This window comes from Emydura macquarii, unplaced genomic scaffold, assembly GCF_026122565.2.
Source record: "Emydura macquarii macquarii isolate MOO-44397 ecotype Brisbane River unplaced genomic scaffold, CSIRO-AGI_Emac_v2 contig_1483, whole genome shotgun sequence".
In the NCBI taxonomy this organism is placed as follows: Eukaryota; Metazoa; Chordata; order Testudines; family Chelidae; genus Emydura; species Emydura macquarii.
This window is the reverse complement of record NW_027131620.1, coordinates 20,929,905-20,956,467: the sequence shown is the minus strand read 5'-3', so window position 1 is coordinate 20,956,467 and position 26,563 is coordinate 20,929,905. Positions and strand designations below refer to the sequence as shown.

The 26,563-nt window shown below is 41.7% G+C and overlaps 1 protein-coding gene across 1 annotated transcript in view; it reads right to left on the bottom strand.

The window, feature by feature from the left end:
* PTPRT (protein tyrosine phosphatase receptor type T) overlaps nucleotides 1-26,563 on the bottom strand; it is a 618,875-nt gene that overhangs the window by 50,302 nt on the left and 542,010 nt on the right. The window contains exons 16-18 of the mRNA XM_067554415.1: nucleotides 15,742-15,890; nucleotides 8,438-8,515; nucleotides 8,203-8,238 (exon numbers count right to left, since the gene is read on the bottom strand). Coding sequence (XP_067410516.1) covers nucleotides 8,203-8,238; nucleotides 8,438-8,515; nucleotides 15,742-15,890 — 263 coding nt within the window. The remainder of the gene's footprint in view (nucleotides 1-8,202; nucleotides 8,239-8,437; nucleotides 8,516-15,741; nucleotides 15,891-26,563) is intronic.

Genomic DNA, 26,563 nt, shown 5'->3' with positions numbered 1-26,563 from the left:
TTTTGCAGATGCAGCTTTGTCCAGCATCTGGAGAATGGATTGGGAAGCCAGGAAAATAGTTACTTACTCAACAGTAAGTGTAGTTCTTTCAGATTGTGTCATCAGTGCGGAATTCATTCTAGGTGTGCATGCACCATTGGATTTTATTTATTTTTTTAACAGTGTCCATTGGAGCCACCTATGTGCCCCTGTGCCTCCTTGTGTTCCCAGACAAGTTCTGCCATGCCCTTCCTTCAGTTCTGTCACAACTGAAAGCCAAACAGTGGGATGGAAGACAGGTTGTGGATCCTAAATGACTACAATATCTTGAAGAACCAAAGTTACTGTAGGATAAGTAAACATACTTCTTCGAGTATGTAGATCCCACTCTAGGTGACTGGCAAATGGTATCATCCCCAGAAAGTAGTAGTGAGGACATTAAGCTATATCAGTCAAATGGAGATTGAAGTACTGCTTTTCCAAAGCTCGGATCCATGTCAAATGTACAGAGTTTCTCAAACATCAGTGGATTGCTCCATGTGGCTGCCTTACTGATCTCAGAAATGGATATATTTCTGAAGCAGGCCAAAGACATCTCCTGAACCCTAGTGGAGTGTGCATTGATATTTGGAGGGATAGGCTTGCCAGCCAATTTATAGCAGTTGGAAATGAATTGTGTAATCCACTGAGATTATCTGGGATGAGAGAGATTGATCCTTTGATGTGCCAAAAATGACCATAAAAAGGTAAGGAGAAAATCTGAAAGGTTTGGTTTTGGTGATGTAATAAACCATGGCCCTGGACCACATACATAGTACAAAGTTTTGTTTTGTCTGGCAACATGTGGGGATTCAGAAAGAAGATTACTAAAGTGACAGGCAGGTTCAGGTGGAATTCTGAGAGCACTGTAGGGATGAATTTAGGGTGCAGTTTCATCACCACTTTGTCCCAGTGGAAGGATGTATATGGTGGTCCAACCATGAGAACTTGTAGTTCACTGATTCTTCATGCTGATATGATGGCTACAGGAAAGACCGTCTTAATGGCAAGACAATGCTTCAAATGAAGGCTCCTTAAGCAACAGGACCATCACATTAAGATCTCACATGGGAGTAGGGTCTCTGGCTGAACAGAAGGTACAGAGAAGGCCCTTGAGGAATCTTGACATGGTGAGATGTAAAAAGACTGAATGTGACCGCATTGGAGCATGTCATGCTGCTATTGCTGCCAAAGGGACCTTAAGAGAGCTAAGGGCTGACCCTGAAGCAAGCAACATGTAGTTCATCATGTTTGATATTGGGATCTCAGCTGGGTTCACATTGTTTTGCACTGTCCAAATGGAATTTTTTTTTCCATTTCAAGGAGTAAGTCTTCCTGGTGGAGGGTTTCCAGTGCTATAGAAGGATCTGATAGACCTGTAGGGAACAGTCTCTGTTGGTCTTGCTCATCCAGCCAACGACCAGGCTCTCAGATGCAACAACTCAGGGTCCTGGTGCAATATTTGACCCTGGTTCTGTGAAAGCATGTGTGGACAGGTGGGAAGGCATATGGACAGCTGGCTGGATACCTGTAGGAGATCTGACAGCCAAAGTTGCCTCTGCTATTAAGAGGCTATCATGATGACTATAGCTCTGCCCTGTCTGATCTTGGATATGATCCTGGGGATCAGGGGGATTGGTTGGAAGGCATACAGTAATCCTCAAGACCAATGAAACACAAAGGTGTTCAGAAGGGAGCTAGGGCTCACACCTCCCCTGGAACATAAGTCCTTGCACTTGTCATTTTCCAGCATGGCACACAGGTCTATGGTGAAAGTTCCCCAGCAGCAGAATATCAGTTCTAGGATGGATTTTCACAGTGACCGCTTGTGGCTGGTTATTCACATTCCTGCTCAGGCAGCCCATTGGGTCATTGCTGACCCCTAGTAAGTGCAGTTATTGGAATGACTCCATGCTGATGGCACCATTCCCAGAAATGGATCACCTCCAGGCAGAAAGGGGATGATTGAGTGCCTCCCTGAGTGTTTATACAGTGCTTTGCTGATGTGTTGACCATCAGGATCTGCATTGTGTCATTTTGAAAGATGCGTAGGATGTCAGGCTAGCCAGTCTGATGGCTTTCAGTACTGAGACGTTCAGATGTAATTTTAGATTGTCCAGAGATCATAAAAATTGCATTTGCAAGTGGCTCCACCCTGCCCTTGATGGGTCTGTGACCAGTGTCATTGTTGGGGAAGAGAGTGAAAAGGGTTTTACGATGTTCAGTTGGAAGCCATCTGTCCGATGTTATAATAGACCATGCTTAGTGGTATGGGATAAGGTGGCTTCCCAAGGTCATGCTCTGTGGACTGGCTTCTATACAGCTCTCCACCATCCCATCAAATCTGCTGATGAATCAGCCCAGGACAGTGAGGTGCCAAGGTGCAGGAGGGGTTGATGCCCCTTAGAGTACCAGGGGCATTTCCTGGCTTGGTACTCCATCTGCCCATGGTACAATGTGGTGTGCAGTCTTTGATGATGCAATGTTTGAGGGTGGTATGCCCTTCGATAGGGTGGAGGAATATAGATCCCTAAGGAGCATAGGGCTGCTTTGAAATCCTTCCTCACATGTAGGACCCTATCTGTCCACTCACCTAACTGCTCCAACCCCTCGAAGGGCAAGTCTTCAATCTTGACTTGTACCTCATGAGGGATACCTAAAGCTTAGATCCATGGTGCTCTACCAATGATCAATACAGTGATCACAGACTTGGTGTCGGTGTCAGAGACCTCCATCACTACCTGTAGCGCCTCCTTGGCTCTGAGCTGGCCTTCTTTTATAATGTCTTTCAGCTCCCCTCTGTTTTTTGCGATAGTATTTTTCCAGGAAGGGTGTTACCCTGCCCCATATCAAAAGGTCATATTTGGCCAGCAATGCTTGACTGTCAGTTGGAGTGAGGCTGATGAGTATGTCTTTCTTCCAGATGAATCTAAGCATTTGGGATCTTTGCCACTGGGCATATTTTTGGTCAATCTTGACTTCAGGGTTAGTGGTGGGAGTGAAAATAATCAAAACTGGGGGTGAGGGATACCTGATATCATTTTTTGGCACATTTTGCTATTGGTGGAATAATGTCTGGAATTTGCCACAAGGCTCTTGTTGGGTTTAGGATGCCTCATTTATAAGGAATAATTCTGGCAAGACCAGCAGCCGACAAAATGTCAAACACTTTGTGAGACTTCTCAGAGATGATCATAGTCTTAATCTCTAATGTGTCTGTGATCTGCACCAGAGACTTCAGTAAGGCCTTGAAATTGTCCAGTGCAACTATCATTACTGAGGCTACTGCCTCATCCAGAAACAAGGATGAGAGGTGTTTAGGCAGCGAGAGGAGTCATTCGGTGTCTGGATCCCATTCCTCTCTGTACTCCGACAACTGAGATCTGGCCACAGAAGCCTCAGGAGAGGGAAGGACCCTCCTTTTCTGTGAAGGCAGGGATTAGCTCTGACAGGGTGAGCCCTATAGCCCCAGTAGGGTCGCAGTGGCTTACTGTATGCATACATAGGGCTGGTGGGTGTGCTGGCAGTTAAGGTCTGTAGAGATCCCCTGGTCTCTCAGTGGCATCATTTGTAGACCTAACTGGGTCATGGGTTTCTCTTAGATGGTGGAAAAAAGGTGGGGGACAGTGATAAGGAATACACCTCTTCCATAGACCGTGTCATCTGATACAGTGGTATCAGTGTTGAAGACTGTGTTGCTGCCAGTGCATATCTTAGTGCCAAGAGTTGATGCTGGTACTGATGTTGCCATCGGTGAAGTCTACTGTGGCGCAGTCTGCTCCCTTCTGTTCGTCTTCGACGCTGTACAACTTATTCGGCTTGTCTCCCAACATCTTCTTGTGTTCCTCTTTTATGAGAGGAGGCTAAGTTCCTCCTCCAGCTGCTGCCCCGCTGCTCAGAGCAGCCCTATTCAGCATGCTGCTTCCAACGTGTGAGGTGTCATCTTCAATGTTGGGAATGCTCATCGCTTCGGTGCTGATGCCTGGTTCACTTTCGGTGCCACTTTCTCTACAGATGTCTTCAGAGTCACCTGCCTGCTAGATGGAGCACTGCAACATATGGGCTTGATTGTTAGACATGTCTCTGAGTTCAAATCTCCTGGCTCTGACACTTCCCGTGTGCGCACTGCTTCAGAAGATGGAGGTACAGCCTCACATTCCTCAAGTTGCAGGTTCTTGCAGAAGAGGAGAGGCAGACCAAGCAACTGCTTGGGAACTGAGACTCTCCCAAGCAGAACAAGCATCTGCTATTCCTGTCTTTCAGTGGAATCAGCTCACCACAGGATGGACAAGACTTGAAGCCTGTAGGGTTTGAGTGCCCATTCTAAGAACCTGTTCAGGGGGAGCCACTCTGAGGGGTCTGCAAGCAATTTTCAGTTTGACAAACCTTAGAATGTAGATCTGGGCAAAAAGAATAACAGAACAAAAGTAGTTCTACGGGATCTCAAAGGGTTTGAAGAAGCTTTTGAGAAATTTAGCCAGAACAATCATATAGCAAACTGGATACAAACTAGCTTCTCTCTTGCTGCCACTGGCAGTAAGAGGGAACTGTGAGAGGGTCGTTGTCATGACACCCTTTGAGGTCCTCATAGAGGAGGATGAGGTGGCACAGGTGCACATGTAGCCCTGACTGACACTTCTATTAAAAAAATCTGGTCACGTGTGCATGGGGCAGATGCACACCTACAGCAGAACATCACACTCACACATACTTGAAGAACTACTCCTGGTTTGTGATTCTGGTTTTGCCCACAACTCACCAGGCAGCCTTGAGCAAGTCGCTAATGGCCTTCTTTTCAGAGAGGCTGAGCACCTGTGACTCTGAACATCAGCTGGAATTGCGGGTGCACAGCATCTTTGAAAATCATGGTTTTAACCTTTGTGCCTCCATTTCCCATCTGTAAAATGGAAATAGTCATCCCTACCCATCACATAGGTGGATTGTACATATTATTAGTTAAGAGTTTTAAAGTGGTTTGAAGATGTAAAATGCGAGACCAATTTGAGTCAATAATAATTATTGCTTTTCTCTAAACGTTGGGATTTTGAAAGCCTATCTTGTTGTTTTTCTGTAGAAGGTTTGGATCAGGTCATATATAATCTTCCGTTGAGCCTCAAATTAAGAAGCATGCAGTTCACACAGCAATTTAGCTGTCCTAACAAGACCACTGTGCTCTTTACTCAGAATACAGGTGTGAAAACAACTCCAGCAAAATAGGGGCCTCTGTTTCGACAGATGATAAGTGTAGAGCTGAGGATGGACACCATCCTCCCAGTATATTGCAGAATCATACAATACTAGAGTTGGAATGGACCTCAGGAGGTCATCTAGTCCAACCCCCTCCTCAAAGCAGGACTAACCTCAGCTAAATCATTCCAGCCAAGGCTTTGTCAAGCTGCACCTTAGAAACCTCTAAAGATGGAGATTCCGCTACGTCCCTAGATAACCCATTCCAGTGCTTCACCACCCTCCTAGTGAAAAGCTTTTTCCCAATATCCAGCCTAGACCTTCCCCACTGCAACTTGAGACCATTGCTCCTTGTTCTGTCACCTACTACCATTGAGAACAGCCTAGTTCCATCCTCCCTGGAACCTCCTTTCAGGTAGTTAAAGGCTGCTATCAAATCCCCCTCATTCTTCTCTTTTGCAGACTAAACAAGCCTACTTACCTCAGCCTCTCCTCATAAGTCTTGTGTTCCAACTCCCTAATCATTTTAGTTGCCCTCTGCTGGACTTTCATCAACTTGGTTACATCCTTTTTGTAGTGGGGGGCCCAAAACTGGATACAATACTCCAAATGTGGCCTCACCAATGCTGAATAGAGGGGAATAATCATTTCCCTCGATCTGTTGGCAATGCTCCTACCAATGCAGCCCAATATGCTATTAGCCTTCTTGGCAGCCAGGGCACACTGCTGACTCATAGCCAGCTTCTTATCCACTGTAACCCTCAGGTCCTTTTCTGCAGAAGTAGGCCTTCCTTTGTGTAGGGAGCATGGCTGCAATATGAATCCACATTTAGATCTCCCTTAGACAACATTTTGTCTTTGGGTAACTGGGGGTACATCTTCACTGACAGCGGCAAATTTGCAGCCATCAGATCAATCTATCCGGATCGATTGAGCTGTCAGTGAAGACCGCTCAATTGATCTGGAAGTTGACTTGTTAAAACCACCCCCTCAAGTGGCGCAGCACAGTGAAGACGCCACGCACAACGGAAGTTAAGAAGTTGATGGGAGTTATGCAAGCTACTTTGTGTAGCTTGCGTAACTCCCATCAACTGCCACCGAATTTTAAGGTGAGTGTAAACCAGGCCACAATCCTACTGGAAAATGGACACATTCACTCCCTTGAAAAAGAATCCTCTCTTCCCAAAGTCAGTATCGTGACAGATTGCATGATAAATTTACATACTGCAACATTCTCTTCAGGCCTCTTTTTGTTCCCTTGCTGTTAGCTTGTAATTCTGTGCAGTTATGTGCTTGCATGTAATTTTTTCCCAGTCTAACTATTCAGCTGCTACCTGCTCAGGGTAACGTTTAAGACAGCTGCAGTAGATTAGTGTGTCTGGAAGGGAAAAGTTACTGCAAATAATCCAAAATGACAGGTCTGATAAATACCACTGGGTAGATTCTGATTGTCCACACATCTGCTTTCTGATTCATAGCAGGGGAATTGCCTTTTTCAAATTCCACACACATTAAACACAAATGTCCTCAAGGGAGATCCCAAACTGGTAGGCTATTATTACTCTTATATTCAAGGGTACACCTGTAATATGTTTTTGAATAGCTCTTTCTTCTTTAGTCAGCTTAAAGTTTCTTCTGTCCATTCTGCTGTCTCTTTGTTAATATATTGGGGCAGCATATTCTTTTTAAAACTCCAAAGAATAAAAGTTTCAGGGTTGGATATCTGAAGCTATATTACTTCGATTGGTATTAAGACACCAAAATAAAAGTGGCTTGATTTTCAGAGGTGCTGAGCACTGACGGTTTCTATTCAAGTCAAAAGGAGTCATGGCACACTCAACAACTCTTGACATTTACAAGATCACTTTTATGTAGGTGCTGAAGCAGGGATTTGAAGCGTGATATCTAGCATCCAATTTTGAAAATTTGGGGCTTCAGCATCTCCTTTCATAAAATAAAGTTACCCTTATCCATTTTCCCTTGGCTTTAACACAGTGATTCTTTTAAGATAGGCAAAATTCTCCTCTGTGATCTGTACTTTCTATTGCATATTCAGCACTTTTTCTGTACCAAATTCCCATTGACATTAATCTCTGTTTTCTTCAGGTTTATGTATAGCACCTAGCACCATGGCATCCAAATGTTGATCAATGGGAGTTTTGCGCATGACATATGTGTAAAGAAATGTATTGCAAGTAAGAAGTGTGTGGTGTAGTTAGAAAAGGAGAGTTTTTTCTTTATTTTTGCAGTTCTCAATGGACTCAGTATAAAACAGTCTTCTTTCCTAAGCTCAGCCCCTGATTTCTGCATGGAACTTGTTGTGCTCACAACTGATTGCATTCAAAGAAGCAGGTTCTGACCTATTTTGAATATGCAAACACTCATTTATGCACATGAGCTGGGGATCTCAGATCTGATCTTCACATACAATGCATGTGTGTGTCAGCTTTGTAGGCACAATCACTTACATGAGTCAAAATGGTTTGCAAAACTGGAGAATGGATGGAAATTTTGCTCATCAAATCAAATCCTCCACATGAAAGTGGCACCTGATATGGCTCAGGTTCTCATTTTTGTCTTTTATTCTCCTTTTAATAAGGAAGATAGTGTCATTTTTTTCCTGATCAATTTTGTTCACTTTTCAGGATTGCACTGATTGTAATTTTGGTTTTGTTTTGAATGGAATTGAAATACACAAACATTATTTTGGCCTACTTTTTATTTAAGCAGCCGCATCACCAGTTATTCCAGCATAATGGCAAACAGCAGCTCTAAGGGGAAATCACATTTCTCTTTTGGTTCTATAACTACATTAACTTTAGAGTTGTTTCAGTTTCCTCAACAACAATGTGGTGGTCAATCCAAAGGAGGCTTGACCATGAGAACAGTAGTAATATTGGTGCCTAAGCCATTTGACAGTGTCTTTTAGAGTCATTTTCAGATGCAATAAATGTTTTCCCTTTTCTGGAGTACAGTGAGCCATACCTGTCTTCTTACCTAGCAGCGTGGTCGATGGAACAGTGTCTGATGATACTTTGAGATGGAATTCCGTTCACCCACACGACACGGATCAATGGAAATCAACAGAAGATCAACGAGGGAAAAAAAATTACAAAAATGAAAACAAGGTTAGCTGTATCCAACATTCAGAAGACTCAGTCCATATGTCATATCGGGAAATGTAAAAAAACAAAGAAAATTTAAAAAATAAAATAAAATCTGGCACTAGTACCTGAGTAGTAGGAATTCAACAAAGATTTGCTCTGAAGGGTTTTGCTTTGGACAGAAAATGAACAAGGAGAGGATGATGCTAGGTAGGAAAGACACAAGGAAAAAACTTTAGAAACATATCTAGAGAGAGAGAGAGAGAGAACAGTGAGAAAGTTCCTTAAAGAACATGGCAATATTGAATATGTAGGGCTTATAAAAATTAAATACATTTTTCATCTGAGCATGCATAGTAACTTTATTTCACTACTACAATACTACAGCCCCAAACATTAAAGTACTACTATTGTAACATATAACATTTGGGAACACTGTTAAGACTACTACTCAATTTTTTTTAAAATAGGAGTTGTATTTGTTGTTGCACAACAAATACATTTGTGCTTTTGTCTTAAAGAGATGGATTCCTAAAAGCAACTCCCAAAAATAGAAGCTACAAAAAGTTGAGTGGAGTAACAAGAGTAAAATAAGCCTGCTAACCGAATATGATAGATACATTCACTTATAAACCAAGAAATGAAGAGACAATCTGAAGACAATCTTTCTGTGGAAGAATGGAGGGATGAGTAGCTTTTTCATGAGACCTTTTGAAAAGAGACAAACTCTCTTCCAGGAGTTCAAAAGGGCAGGAAAGATGGGGGCTGCTGGTCCAGCTCAGGATCAGCTCCCTAAAGTGGTACCTCAGCTTGGTGGCAAAAGAGGCAGCTACCATAAGTGTGCATCTTACAGTGTGTGCGTTTTTGGGTCTAATAAGCCCAGCAAGTGTGCACACTGTATCACACATGCCTGCTGCGGATCTAATAGCACATAAATGGTGTTAGCTCCAGCTGGATGATGAGCTCTTTGGAGAGGACAAGTGGCTCCTACCTTCTCCCAGTCAAGGAATGAGTTTCTCCAGGCAAGTATTTCCAGATCATTTCCTTGATAATCAAAACAGATCCAGGAAGGGGGCAGTGATCAGCATTCATGTAGGGCATTCACTTTTTAGATAATCTATTTATGGAGCTGCCTTATAAATGGGTCAGTTTACATGTGAATATTTATAGCAATCAATCATTTCTAAGGGCAATTCTTTGTAATCTTTTGTCATTTGTTCCTGTAGTGACAAATACTGACCTCATTTTCACTGTGATAGGAAACAAACGAATACAAAATCTGAGTACATCAAAAAGATGCCAATAGATGAAATAGAAATAACTATTCCATAATACAATAAAAGTAGATAAAATTCAATATACATCAAAGTAAACTTCAGATGCAATTTCTACATCTCTAGAGTAAACATTACTGACAAATTACTTATCCAAATTATTCCAGAGGGTGAATAGAAGTATTCACTAGCTTAGAAAATTTCAGGCGGAATTTCATGAAGTCTGCAGAATTGCCTACTGAACAGATTACATCACCCAGTGAAAGCACTTGCAGCTCTCTCTGTATAACACTTTTCTGTTGCCATATTGTTCATCCACATCTGCAGCTTATAATATATCAGCTGACATAATGGGGAGATAAGTGAACTGTCTCACGGATTGGTCTCCTGGAGCTCTTCACCAACTGCCACTAGGATTTGATGCATGTCTCCTTTCTGGGGCCTCTACCCCAGCTGTCTGGCTATCGTATTTTGCTACCCCCACTCATCCTCATGCATTGTGTTAACTTGGAAGTATCCACTTCTACAGATGAGAAACTGAGGTGTAGAAAGTGTATGTAACTTGCTTAAGATCACACAGCAAGTCAGTAGCAAAGCAGGGAGTGGAATGCAAGTTTTCTAAGATCCAGTGCCCCAAGGGAAATCACTAGATCACACTGCCTTTCTATTAGTTCAGTATAAGCTACCTAGATACCCACGGATAAAAGCCTTACAAATATTTTAAGTAAATTTAATAAAAATCTTTACTCATTTATGTTCAGTGAAACAGACTGGAATGGCAAGAAGGGGAGGTGAATTATTTATCTAAACAAAATCATTTTTTGGGGGTGGGGAGGGAGGAAACAAACAACAAAAAGCCAGATTTTCAAAGATATTTTCAAGGGGAAATCTGCACAGAACACTTGGACATTGGCACAAATCAGTCAAGCAGTGGCTTGCATAACCAGAGGGTTGTGTGCACAATTAACCAACCAGAAGGGTTTTACAGGGATAACCGATATGTACACACTGCATGAAGCTCACCCAGATGAATTTCACCACAGTGCAGAGGGCCAGCACAAAGCATATGTACCACCTAAGTCCTGTTTACGTCCTCTAGGGTGGTGTATGGACTTTGTATGGGGTCACTACATAGGGGTCAATTGCACAGCCACCTTAGAGATTTTTTGAAAATCTTGTCCCCAAAAAATAACCTGGATTTTGCAGAGAATGCTTAGAAACAATTAACAGACAGCTGATATTGTGGCCTAATCAAACGTGGCAGCACCCCTTCACTCTGGGTATTCTTCTCTGTCTCCTTCATGGTTCTGATGATATACAGCTTTCTTTATTTTAAATAATTTCCATTACCCTGTAAATCATTGTGTTACGTGCAGCAGGATGCACCCAACTGGAAGTTAGAAGTTGCACATGGGCATAAAAAAGAATTAGATCTTAATGTAATAGTCAACTTTGAGTGACAGGAAGTCTCAAGCCGCCTTGGATCTGCTTCCTTATAAGTGCAGAAAGGAAAACAGAAGTGAGGTGTGAGCAGAGAATAAGCCTGCCTGAGTAGACACGAAATGAAGGATGATCCTTAACACCCTCGGAGGCACTTAACTATATGCTCCTCTTATGGCCTCGTTCCTGTTACTAGACAGGATAATTTTGGGACCACATCAGAGCTCATTAATGTCAGATAGGGTTCCCCTGTGCTCCCCCATTCTGCTCACCGCTTCTCACTTTGTGTTTCTACGTGGCACTTACGTGCTCCTTATGGGTGATGTGCAGGTTTCAAGCCTTGTATATTTAAGTGAATGCAACTTTGCTCCCTCAGTTAGATGCTTGAATACAAATCTTAACAAATCATTGGCCTTTACACAAATACCTGCATTTTCTAGTCATCTAATCTTTGGGTGTCAGGTGTCAACTGGTTGCCCTGGTGATCCAGCATTCTCCTCTGGACCAGGCCTGTCAGGCCTTGCGTTATCTATGGTCCTGTGTGTGACATTCCTTCATTGTGGTGTAAGAAAAGTGGTGCCTTTGTGAAGGACATATCATTAGTGTATCATTGTTCAGATGATGTACTGCCTCCCCCGTCACATTGACAGGACTGCCAGACTACATGAGATATACTTGCAGCAATAACCCAGTGTGCACCTTGTTGGATACTTCACAGATGCAGGAGGATAATTTTAGCTCCCATCATGCCTATTCTTTCTTGTCACTTCTTTTCAGCAACACTCCTGCATTGAGCTGATACCTTATACAGTTGTGCTGTGTCTCACTGAGGGAAATGGCACTTGCCATGTGATCTTTTATACGAGGGAACAGTCTCAAACACAGTCTCTTAATCACTTTCTCTGGGATTAGCATAAATCTTTCCTGTTTACATTTAGGCAATACATAGAAGATGAATGGCCTGTTTCACCCCATATTACGCCAATATAAAACTGGAACAGCTGGAATAATATTCTGGTCAATCCTACCTGTTGTATTTAACTTTCAACAAAGGTTTATTCATGCTCCCCCAAGATGTTGATTAAACAGGTTAATTCCGTAAATCCTTACCTACTTAAACCTCCCGTTAATTTCAACGTGTGTTATGCTGCATAAGGACTGTATGGGAAATAACAGCAACAACAAAAGGAGTAAGGAATATAAGATTTGGCCTTATAATAAGGCATCTTCTGCTCCTCTTTCAGCAGATCCTGAACTGCCTTTTCCAGTCCAGAGACACAGCTCTTACTGAAACACAAACATTCTTGATAACAAGGGTACATAAAACATCGCTGTCGAAGAGCAAAATTCAGCTCTGTGCAGATGGTCAACACCAGGCCCACATGATACTAACCGGTGCATGGGGCCTGTGTGGGCCTTCTGCAGAGTTTCACCCCCAAGAATATAGATACACATAAGGAAATGCACTCTCTCATCCATGTGTGAAACTGATACTTTAAAGGGAGAGCCCATTTTCGTAAGTATCATATGGGAATTTTAACACGACTTGTATCTAGAGCGGTGAGGATTGGTGTTGGGAAATATGCCTTTCTACAGAATGATGGCAGATGAGCCCAAGAAAAGAAGCTACACCAAATGCATTTTTGGCTGAGGAGTATGGCTATATTCGGCTGCATCAGGCAGCACCACCTTGAATACAAACTTGCATTCAAAACACAAATCACGGCTTTTCTGCCATGTGAAATGCCAGGGTTGCTGAGGAAAATCCACCAGGGTATGATGTGACGATCCACTGAGATTTCTAGGCAATGTCGAAAGAGTGTGGCAGCACAGAGGCTGCGGTGGAGGCGCAGTTGGCTAAGTTACAGTGTCATACCAGTTTAGTATCTGACATGTCCAGTGGATTACTATTCTGCTGTTGCATAGGGATGGATTTAATCTAAGAAGTCTACTTTTTCTCTATGATCATGAAAAGAATATTAAGGGTCAGGTTTAAACTGACAAAAGCAAAGGCAAAGTTCAGGCTGACACTTGGGGCTAAATGTAGGAGGAAGAAAGAGCAGAAGCCTTTGCCCAACTCCCTCTGCCATTCTCCAAAGCTACAAAACCTCACGTTTACAGGCACAGATGGGACAACTGCAAACCTAACTACCCATTTCCATGCTCAGCTCCTGGAACTGTGCAAAGAAAAGTTCTTCCTCACAGGGGCAGTAGGTGAAGGAAGGTATTGGCGGGTGAACCAGGCCTGTGGAGCACCATTTAAAGTGGGAGGGCCACATGGGAAATTTGGGTTCTGCCCCCAGAGGTGTGACATGGCAGGGTGTCAGGTCCTGCCCCCAGGGAGGGATGGGTACTGCCCCCATGGCTTGGGAGGCCCCACCCCTGTGGAAGGGTCAGGAGTTGCCCACCAAGGGGTTGGAGAGCAAGCCTGCCCTGCACTCACCCTGTAGCAGCTCCTGTCCTGTGGGGTTGGCCTGTCTCCTCACTCTGGTCTGTCAACTGTGGCCGCATTGTGCAGGTGAGTCCCTCCCCTTGCCCTACCCCATCCCCTCCTGGTGCTGCCAGATCACCTGCCTCCACCTGGACTGTGGCAGGCCAAAAAATGGTTGGGCCATGGCCCAGGTGGCCTCTGGCTTCACAGTCTATGAGGTGAAGCTTTTGTGTCCTCCTTGGCAAATCAAGTCCTCTATCTTCCATTTTGAACATACACTGTTGGGCAAGTCTTATCCAGACAAACTGGGTGGCTACCTCCTATAAAGCATTTGTAGTCACTCCTTTTTTGTGTTAGGCAAAAGAGGAAAAAAGAAAAACATATTAAGGGGGCATGAGAGACTGCAGCTCTTAAACCTCAGAGAAATAATGGTTTGAAACCGTATTACTTATCAGAAGGGTGGCAATGTAATCCTATTTGTTCTGCTTCAAAATTAGTATGATTTAGTTCAGGCCTCTACAAGTGTCTTTAAGTATTAGCTTTTATTAAGGCAATTTTTGAAAGGAGGATATTTTCTCAACCATGTTATCTGATCCAGAACCATAAATTACCTATGTTAGCATGGGTACTCAACTACACAGGACACAATTTACCTCTGTATCAACCAGCCAGGATGCCTCAGCATCCTGAATTTGGCAAAGAAGAGGGCTGAGAGATTATGAATTCTTACTGATAATTATTTCTGATGGTCCTGAAAAAATCCAACCTGTGATTTACATGGAACTGTGCCAAAGAAGAGGTATTGGCTAAATCTGCAATGATGTCAGACAAGTCGAGGACTCAGTGATTGGAAGTGATAAAAATCTTTAGGAATGCTCTTTGCAAAATTAGTCACAGCACATTCTCTATAGGCACTTCTACAGATGAATGATTCCGCAGTTTTAATTGGTTTTTCAAAATACCTCAAAGTGATGAGCTCATATTACAGACTCAATTCTTATCATATTTCATTTGCTGGCCAGAAATAGGTTTTAAGATTCACAACTGAGGGGGAAGCATTAAAAACTGGTACATTTCCAATATTTTTACACTATCCATGAGTAACATGGCTATCACCATACTCTCCTTTCCTTGCCCTGATGTACAAAGATGCTCAGCACCATCAGGACCCATTGACTTCAATGGAAGATAGAAACAATCATCACCTTTGAAAAATTAGGTCATATCTTCAAGTGAATAGTGTATTGGAGAAAGCACTGCTCTGCCAGCTTTGGAGACTGAAGCTCTCTATTTATCCACCCTACAGCTATATTGCATACAGTGCAGGCAAGTGTGACCTGAGCTGGAGACACCACAGCTGTGTGTGTGTAAAAGAGGAATTTTCTCTCCAGCTTTTTAGTCTCAGACTGCAAAAAGGAGTTGCCAGCATAGATGGCGCAGCCTTTTTTTTTTTTTTTGGTAATACAGACACTTGTTCAGTAAGAACTTGAGAGAGACCACCCACTAAAACATGTCACTAAGGTTACTGAAGAATTATCAGACTGCTTATTATCAGACAGCTGCTTAGTTCTCAAACTGGACCTTATTCAAACTAATAGGACAAAGGTCAAAGGCTTTAAATGACATTCCTAACACACGACTTCAAAAAATGTATTTAAGAACAAGAGTTTTCAAATGTGGTATGATTTCACCTGCAACTATTGCTTTCTGAAAAGCATTTGCTTATATGCTTTGCATCTACATAGAGCTCTCCACCTAAATGGCTCAGCCTGGTTTACAAGCATCAACTGACTGAAGTTTACTGCACCCTTATGCGGAATGGAATGAAGGAAACAGAGCAAAACCCAGACCTCCTTAGGCCCTACTCTGTCCCTTAACTTTAAGACCAGCTTTTCTCCCATAATAATTTAGTGCAGAAAAAACTCTTTCACTCTCAGAGCTCTGCTTGGGATTTGATATCAACCTCCCAATCAGACCAAGAATTATTCTACTAGACCAAACAGTCATTCACCTTATTCAGCATGTGATATAATTATTTAAACATCCCTGGTAAATTCTTCCAAGTAGATTTAGAGCCAGAGGGAGTCCTCTACACCTACCTGATAGTTAACTTGGGGCAGTCACAGAGAAATCTCAGATTGGAGTGTAATACTTCTTTCTAGCAGCATTCCTGCCATTAACTGTATCATTTTCTAATACTTACATCTTGTGCCCAGGGGAATAGATCCTTTTAAGTATCTATAGCTCTCAAAAAGGGAGGTATCCATCGCAAGCAAGTTAAACTTACTGAATCCATTAACATCTTGACAGCTGGAAGAAAAAGCTTCTTCATTGTGAACAGCACTGAGTTTGGTGGTGTTCTTGTCTGAAGTAGCAACAGGACCCATCTCCCTCTGGCTGCTGCTTTGAGTCTCCTTCTGCTTCTTCGCTAGTTTCCTTTAAGGTGTTTTGAAGAGGGGAGAAATCATAGTCAGTTTCTTGCATTAACAACAAAGCAAAAGAGAGAAAAAAAATATCCTTTTTACTTTCCTTCTCGAACTGACATACAGGGCTCATTCCAAAGGGCAAGGAAGTGAATGATTCAGCTTTTAAATAGTTGAAGGGAGTGTGATTAACGCAGAGACCTAAGTCTTTGAAACTGCATACAGCACATCCCCCTAGTAAACGTTAGCAAAGGAGAGATTGATCTTACTCATACCAACAGAGGAAGTGCAATGTAGTTAAAAGGGGAATCTAATAAAGCCTCTGGAACTGGTGTCAGTCACTCAAGGAAGAACAGAAGGCATCAAAACAGGGCAATGATTTGTGCAGTTCCATATGGAGAAAGGGGGTTGCCAGGCTCCATGTTAGGTGGGCACCTAAATCCAGTCTGGAATTTCCCTGTTATTATTCCCACTGAAAAGCAGGACCCAACATGAAGTCCACACTAGCGTCAGATAGGCAGAGGAGGAGTTTCTCTGTGCACCCAGGTAAAACAGTGAGGAAATGAAACTGTACTGGACTTATGTACCCACCTGAAATGGGTTCAGGACAAGTAAGACATTAAAGAATGTGACCTGCAAGAGGTAGAAGCGATTTTAAAGATCAATGTCTCCAGCTATGTCTATGCTACCATAGTGCCTGCATCTATTCTGGTTCCAAGGAGATGACAAAGCCATTGGCATAAAGAGACCTAGTGCCAGCTCTGAACAACCAGTGACAAACTCATGAGCGCAAGGCCCCACTCATGTCCCACAGCCAACAATAAGAACACGAAGAAGATGAAGGAGAAGGAGGAATGCGACCAACTAAGCTTCCACTGACATTTGGCTGTTCTATGCTTCATTCATAGCAGAGAGTAAAACTGTTTTAAAAATGAATACATGGCATTCTACAACCGGCAGCTTTAAAAAACGCACTACAAATCCCTCGCACCAGCAAAGAACTTTGCTTACATGGTCTCCAAAGATAAGAAAATAAAACAAAACAAAAGAGAAAGAAAGATTACCATAAGTAGGGGCTTTAGTCTTCTTTTTTCCCCTACAGAAGAAATCCTAACAACTAAATTATTATGTGAAGAGGTTTTTCTTCACTAAACTGATTTCCTCATGGTAAAAAGGTGCTTGACTTATTTCTCTCCCTTACCTCCTCTTTTTAACTAGATAAACATTCAGTTGACACTTAGAACCATATCTTCTGCTACATATTTCAATTAGCCTTATTTATTTCACAGGGGATAAAGTTTGAGCGGCATTTAGTGAGCTAAAGGATCAAGACTCTCTCATGAGCCTGAGCTGTGTAGGCTGGTTAATAAACTCATGTGCAGGGAGAGCATGGGAGCAACACTAAAACCTACATCTGTCTGAAACTATTACCATCATGATGCCTGTGCAGTCCAGTCCAGAGTAGCTGCATATATGTAAAAACAGTCAATGCAGACTTTTGATTAAATTTTGGATTATGAAATTCATGCCAGTTCCTTGGATTTGTTAAAAATTATGTACCTGGTGTACAACCAAAACAACAAGCCATTGGGAATGCTGATTGTAGTAAAAAACTTCAAATTTAACCGTGGTAACTCTTTCAGTACAATAAAATAATGAGGATTCGGGGTTTTTATTTACTGATTCCGCCCCTCCCCTCCCCCCGTAGCTGAGCTCTAGTTTCAGACAAAAAGCATCTCTCCCTCTCAACAAACTAAACAAATAATTTTCATTCTTTAAACGTGCATATCACATAATCATTTGTTTCAATTTTGCTTAACCATAGAATAATGCAATTTAGCATGTTCTTATGGAAAGTTGTGTCTGACTTCATCTAGTGGTTGGACCACGTCAAAGATTTTGCTACTCCTGCTACTACAAGCTAACATACCCGCTCCTTTAGCTCAGGAGTAGAGGATCAGCCTTTTACATTTGGAGGTCCTGGGTTTAAACTTTGCAGATGACCCAACCAGGCGTATCATTACAGTTGCAAAGCACTTACCATAATTAAACCTCACAGCACCCGTGTGATGTATATCGCTTCATTTTACAGAAGTGAGAAACTGAGGCATAGAGGTTGCATGACTTGCCCAACATCACTCAACAAGCCAGTGGCAGAATGAGCACAGAGCACAGAAAGCCTATTGTCCCTGCTCGAACATAAACTATTTAAATAAAGTCTCTTACTTACGGTAAGCACTCTACAGTAACTTGAAAAATAGTAAACCAGTACTCTATTATGATGAAGCTCATACATTGGAGATTAATGAAATTAAAAGTTTTGCCTGTTTTGATATATGGCAATGCTAATACACAACTGGATTTATTAACTGTGGTATGTGGGCATATGCACCCTCTGTTTTTGTTTACCACGGTACCCTATACTCTACTATACCCTATCAGTAGCAACATTAACCTTATGATTTATTAACCCTGGCATGGAGTTATGTTAATCCTTTAGATTTGCTAATAATAGTGCATTGCTCTGTGGGTTGTTTGGCAACAGGAACTATGATTTCTCAGTGGGAAACACTAATCTCAAATACATAAGTCTTTAATAACAAGCACTCGGGACTGCTGGGGCAAACCATTACCGATTCCCATTATAGATGCTTAAAAATGCTGTGTCAATAAGGGCAAGAATTCCTTATTAATTCCAGATTAAATTATTCCTGCCAATAATTGCCTAGAAGTCCCCCTGCTACATGTCTTTTGAGACATGCCAATAAGCTACAAAGAGCTGGAATTGGCAAACTCCTTTTCCTTTTCAGTGAATGAACAATAGTGTTTCTGAATGGTCTGTGCAGAACGGAAATCTGGATCCCAAATGAAATCTCATGGAAGCCCTGTATAAAGCAGGAGACACAGAGGGCCCTAAAATACTGGCTTGTGCATGTAAAAGAAAATGGTGGTATAAATTGAGTATTCTCAAACTAGCTCAAAGTCACAGAAGCAGAACAAGCAAATGCCAGCCTTGCCTCAGGGGAAGCCCAGATGCGGACTAGCTAAAGATGTGGCAAATTAGGATACAGGTGCATTGGGAGAGCTGTGTGGGGGAAGTTGCACAGAACCCGACAGCTCCATGTATTGCTCTTACAAGTGTGAACAGACACCCCTGCTCCATGAAGAGCACAAAAATTCACAGAGCAAATGCAGAGAAGGTAAGGAGAGGCAGATGTTCTCACTGGAGGGTTTTGGAGCTAAGCTTTCCAGTGGCTTCTCATTGACACCTCCCTTCTTCCTCAGTTGTGTATCTGGACAGAACAGCAGCTCAGAAATAGGCCTATTCAGTCCTCACTATCTTCACAAATACAATCACATAGAACCATGTAGGGGTAGAAGGGACCACAAACATCATCTAGTCTAACCCCCTGCCAAGATGCAGGATGTGTTGTATCTAAACCACCCAAGACAGATGGCTATCCAGCCTCTTTTTGAAAACCTCCAGTGAAAGAGCTTCCATGACTTCTGTAGGAAGTTTGTTCCATTGGCCTACTGTTTTTACAATTAGGATGTTTTTCCTCAGATTTAATCTAAATCTGCTATGCTGTACTTTGAACCCACTGTCTCTTGTCCTGCCCTCTGTGGCTGGAGAGAACAATTTTTCTCCATCTTTTTTATGGCAGCCTTTCAAGTATCTGAAGGCTGTTATCATGTCCCCTCTTAATTTCCTCTTTTCCAAACTAAAAATACCCAGTTCCTTCAGCCTTTGCTCATATGGCTTTCATTCCATCCCTTTAATCATCTTTGTCGCTCACCTCTAGATCATTTCCAGTTTCTCTACATTCTTTCTATATAGCAGTGACCAAAATGGGACACAGTACTTCAGCTGAGGCCTAATCAGCACCGAGTAGAGAGGTACTATCACCTCCTGTGATTTGCGTACAATGCCTCTGGTAATGTGACCCAAAATTGTATTTGCTTTTTCTGCAACAGCATCGCACTGCTGCCACATGTTGAGGGTTGTGATCCACCACAACTCCCAGATCCTTTTCAGAAGTGCTGCCACCAAGCCAGTTATCCCCCATAATGGATTTGTGCATTTGGTTTTCTTTCTCTAAGTGTAGCACCTTACATTTGTCTTTGTTGAATCACATTTTGTCGTCTACAGCCCTGTTCTCCAATTTATCAAGGTCCTTTTGAATTTTAGCTTTATCCTTCAAAGTCAATTAATAAAATAATCACAAAACATAAATTGATTCTAGCACAAGCTAAAGTGTGAGGGATGTAACTTAACCAATAGCTGGGTAGTGCTTTATCTGCCAGCATCTTGAGATATCTTGGCAATTGTAAAAGCATTTATCTGAAATTGCTCTGATTCTAAATACAGAGCTCTTGAAATGATCCCTCTGAATCACTGACAGGTCCTATCAGTGACAAAGTGCCTGCTCTCCTCGCTGACCAGCATCCCATACACACCACCTCTGGAACATCCAGATGAAATGCTATCAGCGCATTAGCGTCAATCACAAGTGGAACCTGGGCTGTCGAGAATGTGTAACCAGCATCGAACTACAGAGTCTGTCACGAGGCATTGAGAAGAAGCTTTTCGTCTCATGCATTATGCAGTTGGAAAGGGAAAAAAAATAACTGGACAGATACTTGGAGGAAAAGACTGATACAATCAGCATGTGATGAAGTGATTGAAATGTCAAAGTGTCAATAAGGAGGAATTAATAGCTGCTTTACGTTTAAGTGCAAGGGAAATGTGCCAAGAAGAAAACAAGAATCCACTAAGGCAGTTTATCAGACTGCTCCTTCAGGTTCAGGAGAAAGGATTTTTTTTTTTAAATATGGGACAAAGTATGTGTGAGGGCATTTTACGTGGTGGGGAGGTGAGAGAAGACTAATGCTTATAGGTAGAATTACCAGACAGAATGAAATCTGCACTGAACAAAATGGAAAATGGATGGTCCAACTGGTTCCAGTAAACCAAGAACTTCCCTGTTAGTAAAAACAATGAGAGTCCTGTAGCACCTTAAAGATTAACAAATTTCTGCGGGCATAAGCTTTCATGGGCTGCAACCCACTTTGTCATCTGAAAGTTTATGCCCGCAGAAATGTGTTAGTCTTTAAGGTGCTACAGGACTCTCGTTGTTTTTGCTGTATACAGACTAACATGGCTACCCCTCTGGAACTTTTCCCTGTTAGTCTTGATCCAGATGCAAACTGAGGTTTGAAAAATGAAGTGGGGTTAGTTTGGTTTTCCCATTATTTTGATCTTCCTGCTTCATGTGGAGAAGTGTAAATGCTGAAAGACCACATGAAATTTTTTGTCACAGGATTTCCAACTGAAAAGCCAGATCATGGAAACATGTAGGACTGGTACATGCTGCTTATAGCATGAGTAACCCCACTGAAGTCAAGCACCATGCCCAGTGATAAGTGTTTGTGGGATCAGATGCCAATTTTGCAGAGCTTTGTGAGGGGGCATGCACTCACCCTATTAAGGAGGAAGCTAAAGAGCTCTTCTGGACTCAGCTAGCACTAAACAGACTCAACTGCAGGGCTTGGTTTGCCTGGAGGGAAGAAGCTTAACAAGGGAAAGACTGCCACAGGAAGGAGCAGCAACCAGGGGAAGACTGCTGTGCTTCTGAGATAGCTGGTTACAAGGTGGGATCAGTGAAGAGAGTCAGTCATGGACCCTGTTGCCCAAGAGACAGCCAGAATCAGGCACAGAATGGATTCTACAAAAAAGGGTGGGGCGGGGGGAACTAAAGACAGACTCTAACCCTAACTAAAAGGCCTACAAACAAGGCAGGCCCCAAATGGGTGACCAAGAGAATGCCCAAGAGTGTGAGTACCTTCTCTTTCCTTTCTCCCCTTTGATCTTCCCTGTAGTTGCGGAAAGAACTTTTTTGTTTGTTTGGAGAGACTCTGGTATACCCTAAGCAGGGGAAGAACTCTGCGAGTGCCAGAGAAAGGAAACAACCCAAACTGTGATCTGATGGGGACTCAAGGCCCTTTTCTACCCAATCCCCCAAACCTCAAACTCTCATCTAAGTTTTTGCTGCAATTTTGCATGCATGCGCCCATTAAAGCCAGAGTCTTCATATGTGTACAATACTTGCACATGTAGACAGATGTCCAGTTTAAATAATTTGCACTCAACATATAGCTACTCAATCTGTGCACACAAATCCAAGTTTTAGGCTACTCAACCCACTCCTCACCTGAAAGAACACACCTTCTAAGAAACAAATTGCCTCCCAAACACTTAAGTGCAAAAAAGTGGATATTAGAAATTTAGAAGTCCCAATATCTAGTAGATAACATCTCAAAAGGTCACATAACGTGAAACTTCGACATTTGTGTGCACTATAAGCAGGACATACATCATTTATTGCCATATTTATACAAAATCAGTTATGAAATTATCAATAATGACACTAAATAATATTATGGTCTTGCTTCAGGGCCCAAATCATGTCTAGGGCCTTATTGTATAAGATGCTGTACAAACACAGATTAGACATAACACTTGCCCTAAAGCATATATACAAGTTCTTCTTGTATATGCAGTACTCTTCTTGTTACATACTTTTGGGGGACCTACATTGCTCAAAACTCGCTTAGTCCTTACTGAGACACTCCCACTTGCTCAGAAAGTCTCCAGAATAGGAATTGTCATTATCACGTTTATCCAGTGTCCGTACAGTGCCGTGCCTCCCACAGTGGGTCTCACCCAGTGTGGGCTTTAGGTGCTAACACAGTATAAATGTCAAATAATACTAATGGGAATTTGCCTGAGTAAAGACTGAATAAAAACTGAAGGCTCAATTCTGCTACCCTTACTCATACAGAAAAGTGTTACTCAACTACTCAAAATAAGAGGGGCAGAATGTAGCCTTAAGTCTGAAGGACCTCAAGGTTTAGCTCTTTTAAAAAATATATTCACTATTCATTTGCAAATGCTGCATCATATTCTTGGCCATATTTCCTAGTGACTTCATTAGTCACTGGGCTCCCTGATAATATTTACACACAGAACAGCAGCCACTTTATAAAACAGTCAAGTGCATAAGCAGTATTGGAAAGAAAAAAATGCTGGTCTAAACTGATTAATCAAATACGCTCCTCTTGAAAACTTAATCTTACAAAACAACATCCCACAAACATGTAATAAATAAAATAGGTCACCTGTTTACTGGCAAATCATTTTATTTACCCTCATTAGGATGGCATAATCACCCTCCTGTAACTTCCTACAACTAAAGAGAAATCAGTTTACTCTGAAGACTCTGATCCTGCAGTTTGGTCTGTGGAGGTAGATCCCTGCATCCATAGGGATGTGTGTGCATGCGCGTGTATGTTATAGACAAGCTCATACACAAATGCAATTGTTCTTTTAATTTTTTTCACATTTCCCATAGAAGTTGGAAATAAGTTCAGCACAGAAACACTGATGTTTTCAAAATTGTTGATAGAAATGTATCCTAATGCCTTCAATGGAATCACTCTTTAAAAAAAAATCTCCTAGCTCAATTATTTCAACTATTACCTTACATATCAAATTACAATGGGAGTTTAAAATGTTCAGCACACAGCAGAAGGTGCTTAGCACTTTTTTTAGATGAGGAGTAAATGAAAGCTACTTATCTGCTGTTGAGTTTCTCTTTCCTGCAGAAAACAACAAAGTACACTAACTGGGTGATAGTATCACATGCAGCCATCACAAGAAATACTTCCCATCAAATCTGACATCACTGCCAATCAAATTATACCCTACAGCCATTATCTATGTAACACACTACACACAGTTAATGGAAAGAGGAGAAAACAAAATCAACACCTTTATTCTTTTCATTTGCTTGGGTATAAATAAAGCCTTTATAAAGATTCATGCAATGTAAAATATTGTATAATGAATAAATGATTAAAGCAGGTGCCTGGCATTAAATGCAAAACCTACATTAATGCAACATTAAGATTTTTTAGCTACAACTGTAGAAAGTAAAGAAATAAAAAATGTAAGGTTTCTATTGCAATGTTAAATAAGTCACATTGTACTCCTCAGTTTTTTTATGGTATATATTCAAAAACAAACAACACAATTGTACACTATATATTTAACAAGACCAGAAAAAAAAATACTACATATATGCAGCAGGACAGAGCTATCAATGCTGTAAGAACCTTGAGACATATTCTTCTAATTTTTACTGATATAAATCCAGAGTGATATTGCATGTATCATGTGGGTAGCAATGATGTGCTTAGTGCTTCTGCCATCAAGAAGACAGGAGTTCACACCTCTTGATCTCTCTCTTTCCCTAACAAAACCGTGAGAACACATAAATAATCCTTTCCATTTGTAGAACACGATATGTCCAATGATCTCAAAGCATCTGCAATAACTACTAACTATTTCACCAAAGGGTAAATTGAAATACAGGGAAATTGAGTGAATCTTCCAAGATCACCCAGAGTAGCGGAATGTGGAATAGACCCAGGCCTCTCTCTGAGACTTCTCTTTAATGACTAGTCCATATGGCCCTCTCTTTACAACAATATAGTATCCTACTCCACTTGTTCTATCTAGTCTTTTAATGAGGTGTTGCCATAGAAAAATCACAATTTACTACAAGGTGCCCAGTGGAGCAGAGTCAGCACTCAACAACTAAGGAGTAATAATATCCAGATGTGTAAAAAGAACACTTAAAAATGTTCATTTGTGATTCTCCTTATTCTTTCTCTTTCCCCCCTGCCCACTAGAACCCTAGTGCCAGGACATACAAAGCTCCTCCTGCAAAGGAATGAGGACCTCTAACTATCAATGGCTTCAATGGGAATTAAGGGTATTTAGCCATCTTGCAGAATCAGGTTCTTTAGCAGTTGACTGCAATAAGATCGGTTAGAATCCAAGGCCAGAAGTTGGCCTTTAAAAGCTATCACAACATTTATGGCCCAATTCTGCAAAAGTTCACAGTGCGTCTCAGTTATTCACAAGAAGTCTTAGTGACTCCTGGGAGACTACACTGGTGAGTAAGTACTACCCAACATGAGGAGGGTTGTGGATTTGGGCCCTTAGTGAAAAGAAACTTCAGGCAAGTAGCTGAGGAAAGGTTAAAAATGATTTGAAAGAAAAATAGAAGAATTACTTCAAGCAGCACAGAGCTGAATCTGAGAAACAGAAGCCACAAATAATGTGTGTTACAGCAGCACAGTCCATGCAGTTGTATTTAAGGATCGGTCAGCAGATCTATTTGAAAACCTGTTTTTCAGGAGTGATAACTCATCCAATTCAAATTTGATTCAGGGTTAAAACTTGGCACACAAGGTCTTGACTAGGATCCAGTTTCATTTAAAAAACATAAAATTATTGCTGTTGTTTATTTGTTTTCTCTAAACTTGAAAATAAACTATTCTCTTTGTAAACTTTCCAAGAGGCAAAATAATCGGTCAAATTAGGTGCATTCCTTTCAGGCAGTCCTTGTTCATCTTGAGTCTGTACCTATTCCTCCAAAGACTTGCTTTCATGCTTTTGGGTAATTTGCCAAAAAGAAATATTAAAATGTACCATAACAATTGTATTCACTTTAAAAAGGTGCTCTGGATTCCCATGAGAAATTTGCATGTTTGTGGCACCAAGATATTCCACAGCATTTTACTGGAAGAAAGAAGATCCCCATGGCCTAACTCTGGTTTACTGGAGTCTGGAAAGTGCCCTCAGTACAACCGCTTCTATATCCAGGGGAGTGAATTTAGGGATTATTCAGTAGTGGGGCTACCCCCCAAATTCACTAAACGAGACAATTATCTGTTGGTGGAACCCATACAACTCCACTAGAGCTGTGCAGAATACTGGCAATGAAATTCAAAAGTAGGTGAAACTGGGTCACTTAGAGATCCAAATCTGAAATTCAGATTAAATTTGTCAAAAGATGTGTTGTGATTTGTCTGAAGCTAGTTCAGTATTGAGCAAAACCTGGGTGATTTATGATTGTATTCTATACCCACGCAAAACTCACCATTTCATGTGGCCTTGAAACCTGAAACTAGGTAAAACTTAATTGTATGTTTCTGGAGGCTCAGAAAGACTTGCCTTTTTCCTTCTTCTATAAAGTGTCCTCCATGCCCTTTGTATTGTTCAAATAATGATGATGACTAACAACAACAAGACCTTTTTTAGCCAAGTTTCATTTGGAACCAAAAGTTAAACTTAGGGGGTTTGAAGCCCCCAAAAGGGAGCATCTACACAACTCATTCTATGCTGACTTGATAGTATATGATGCTTAATGCCATCCCTTCTGTCCACAGATTTAAGAAATTGGATGAGGGAAGCCTAACTTCTCACAACACCTCCTGCGTACCACACTGTCAACCATACATTAATATGTGAGGCTTACTCCTCAGATATCATCAAGCTCTGTTTGGTGGAGCTGAAAGTTTGGGAGGAGGGCAGGGACTAAGCCACTTATGCAACTGCCTGATGTCTGGTTCTGCCCCTGCTGAAGGTTAGGGCAACCTTGAGGTTGCTCTGTATTGTGCCAGCTACCATGGAACAATTTGGCCCAAGTGGCTGTTCCAGAAGCTGTGCTTGAAACTCCCCGTTTCTGAACACACGCCTAACATATCCTCTTTAGAGAGTCTGGTAAAGGATGACAAAGGGATTGTGTTGTCATCGCCACACTGTTCCTTTGGTGA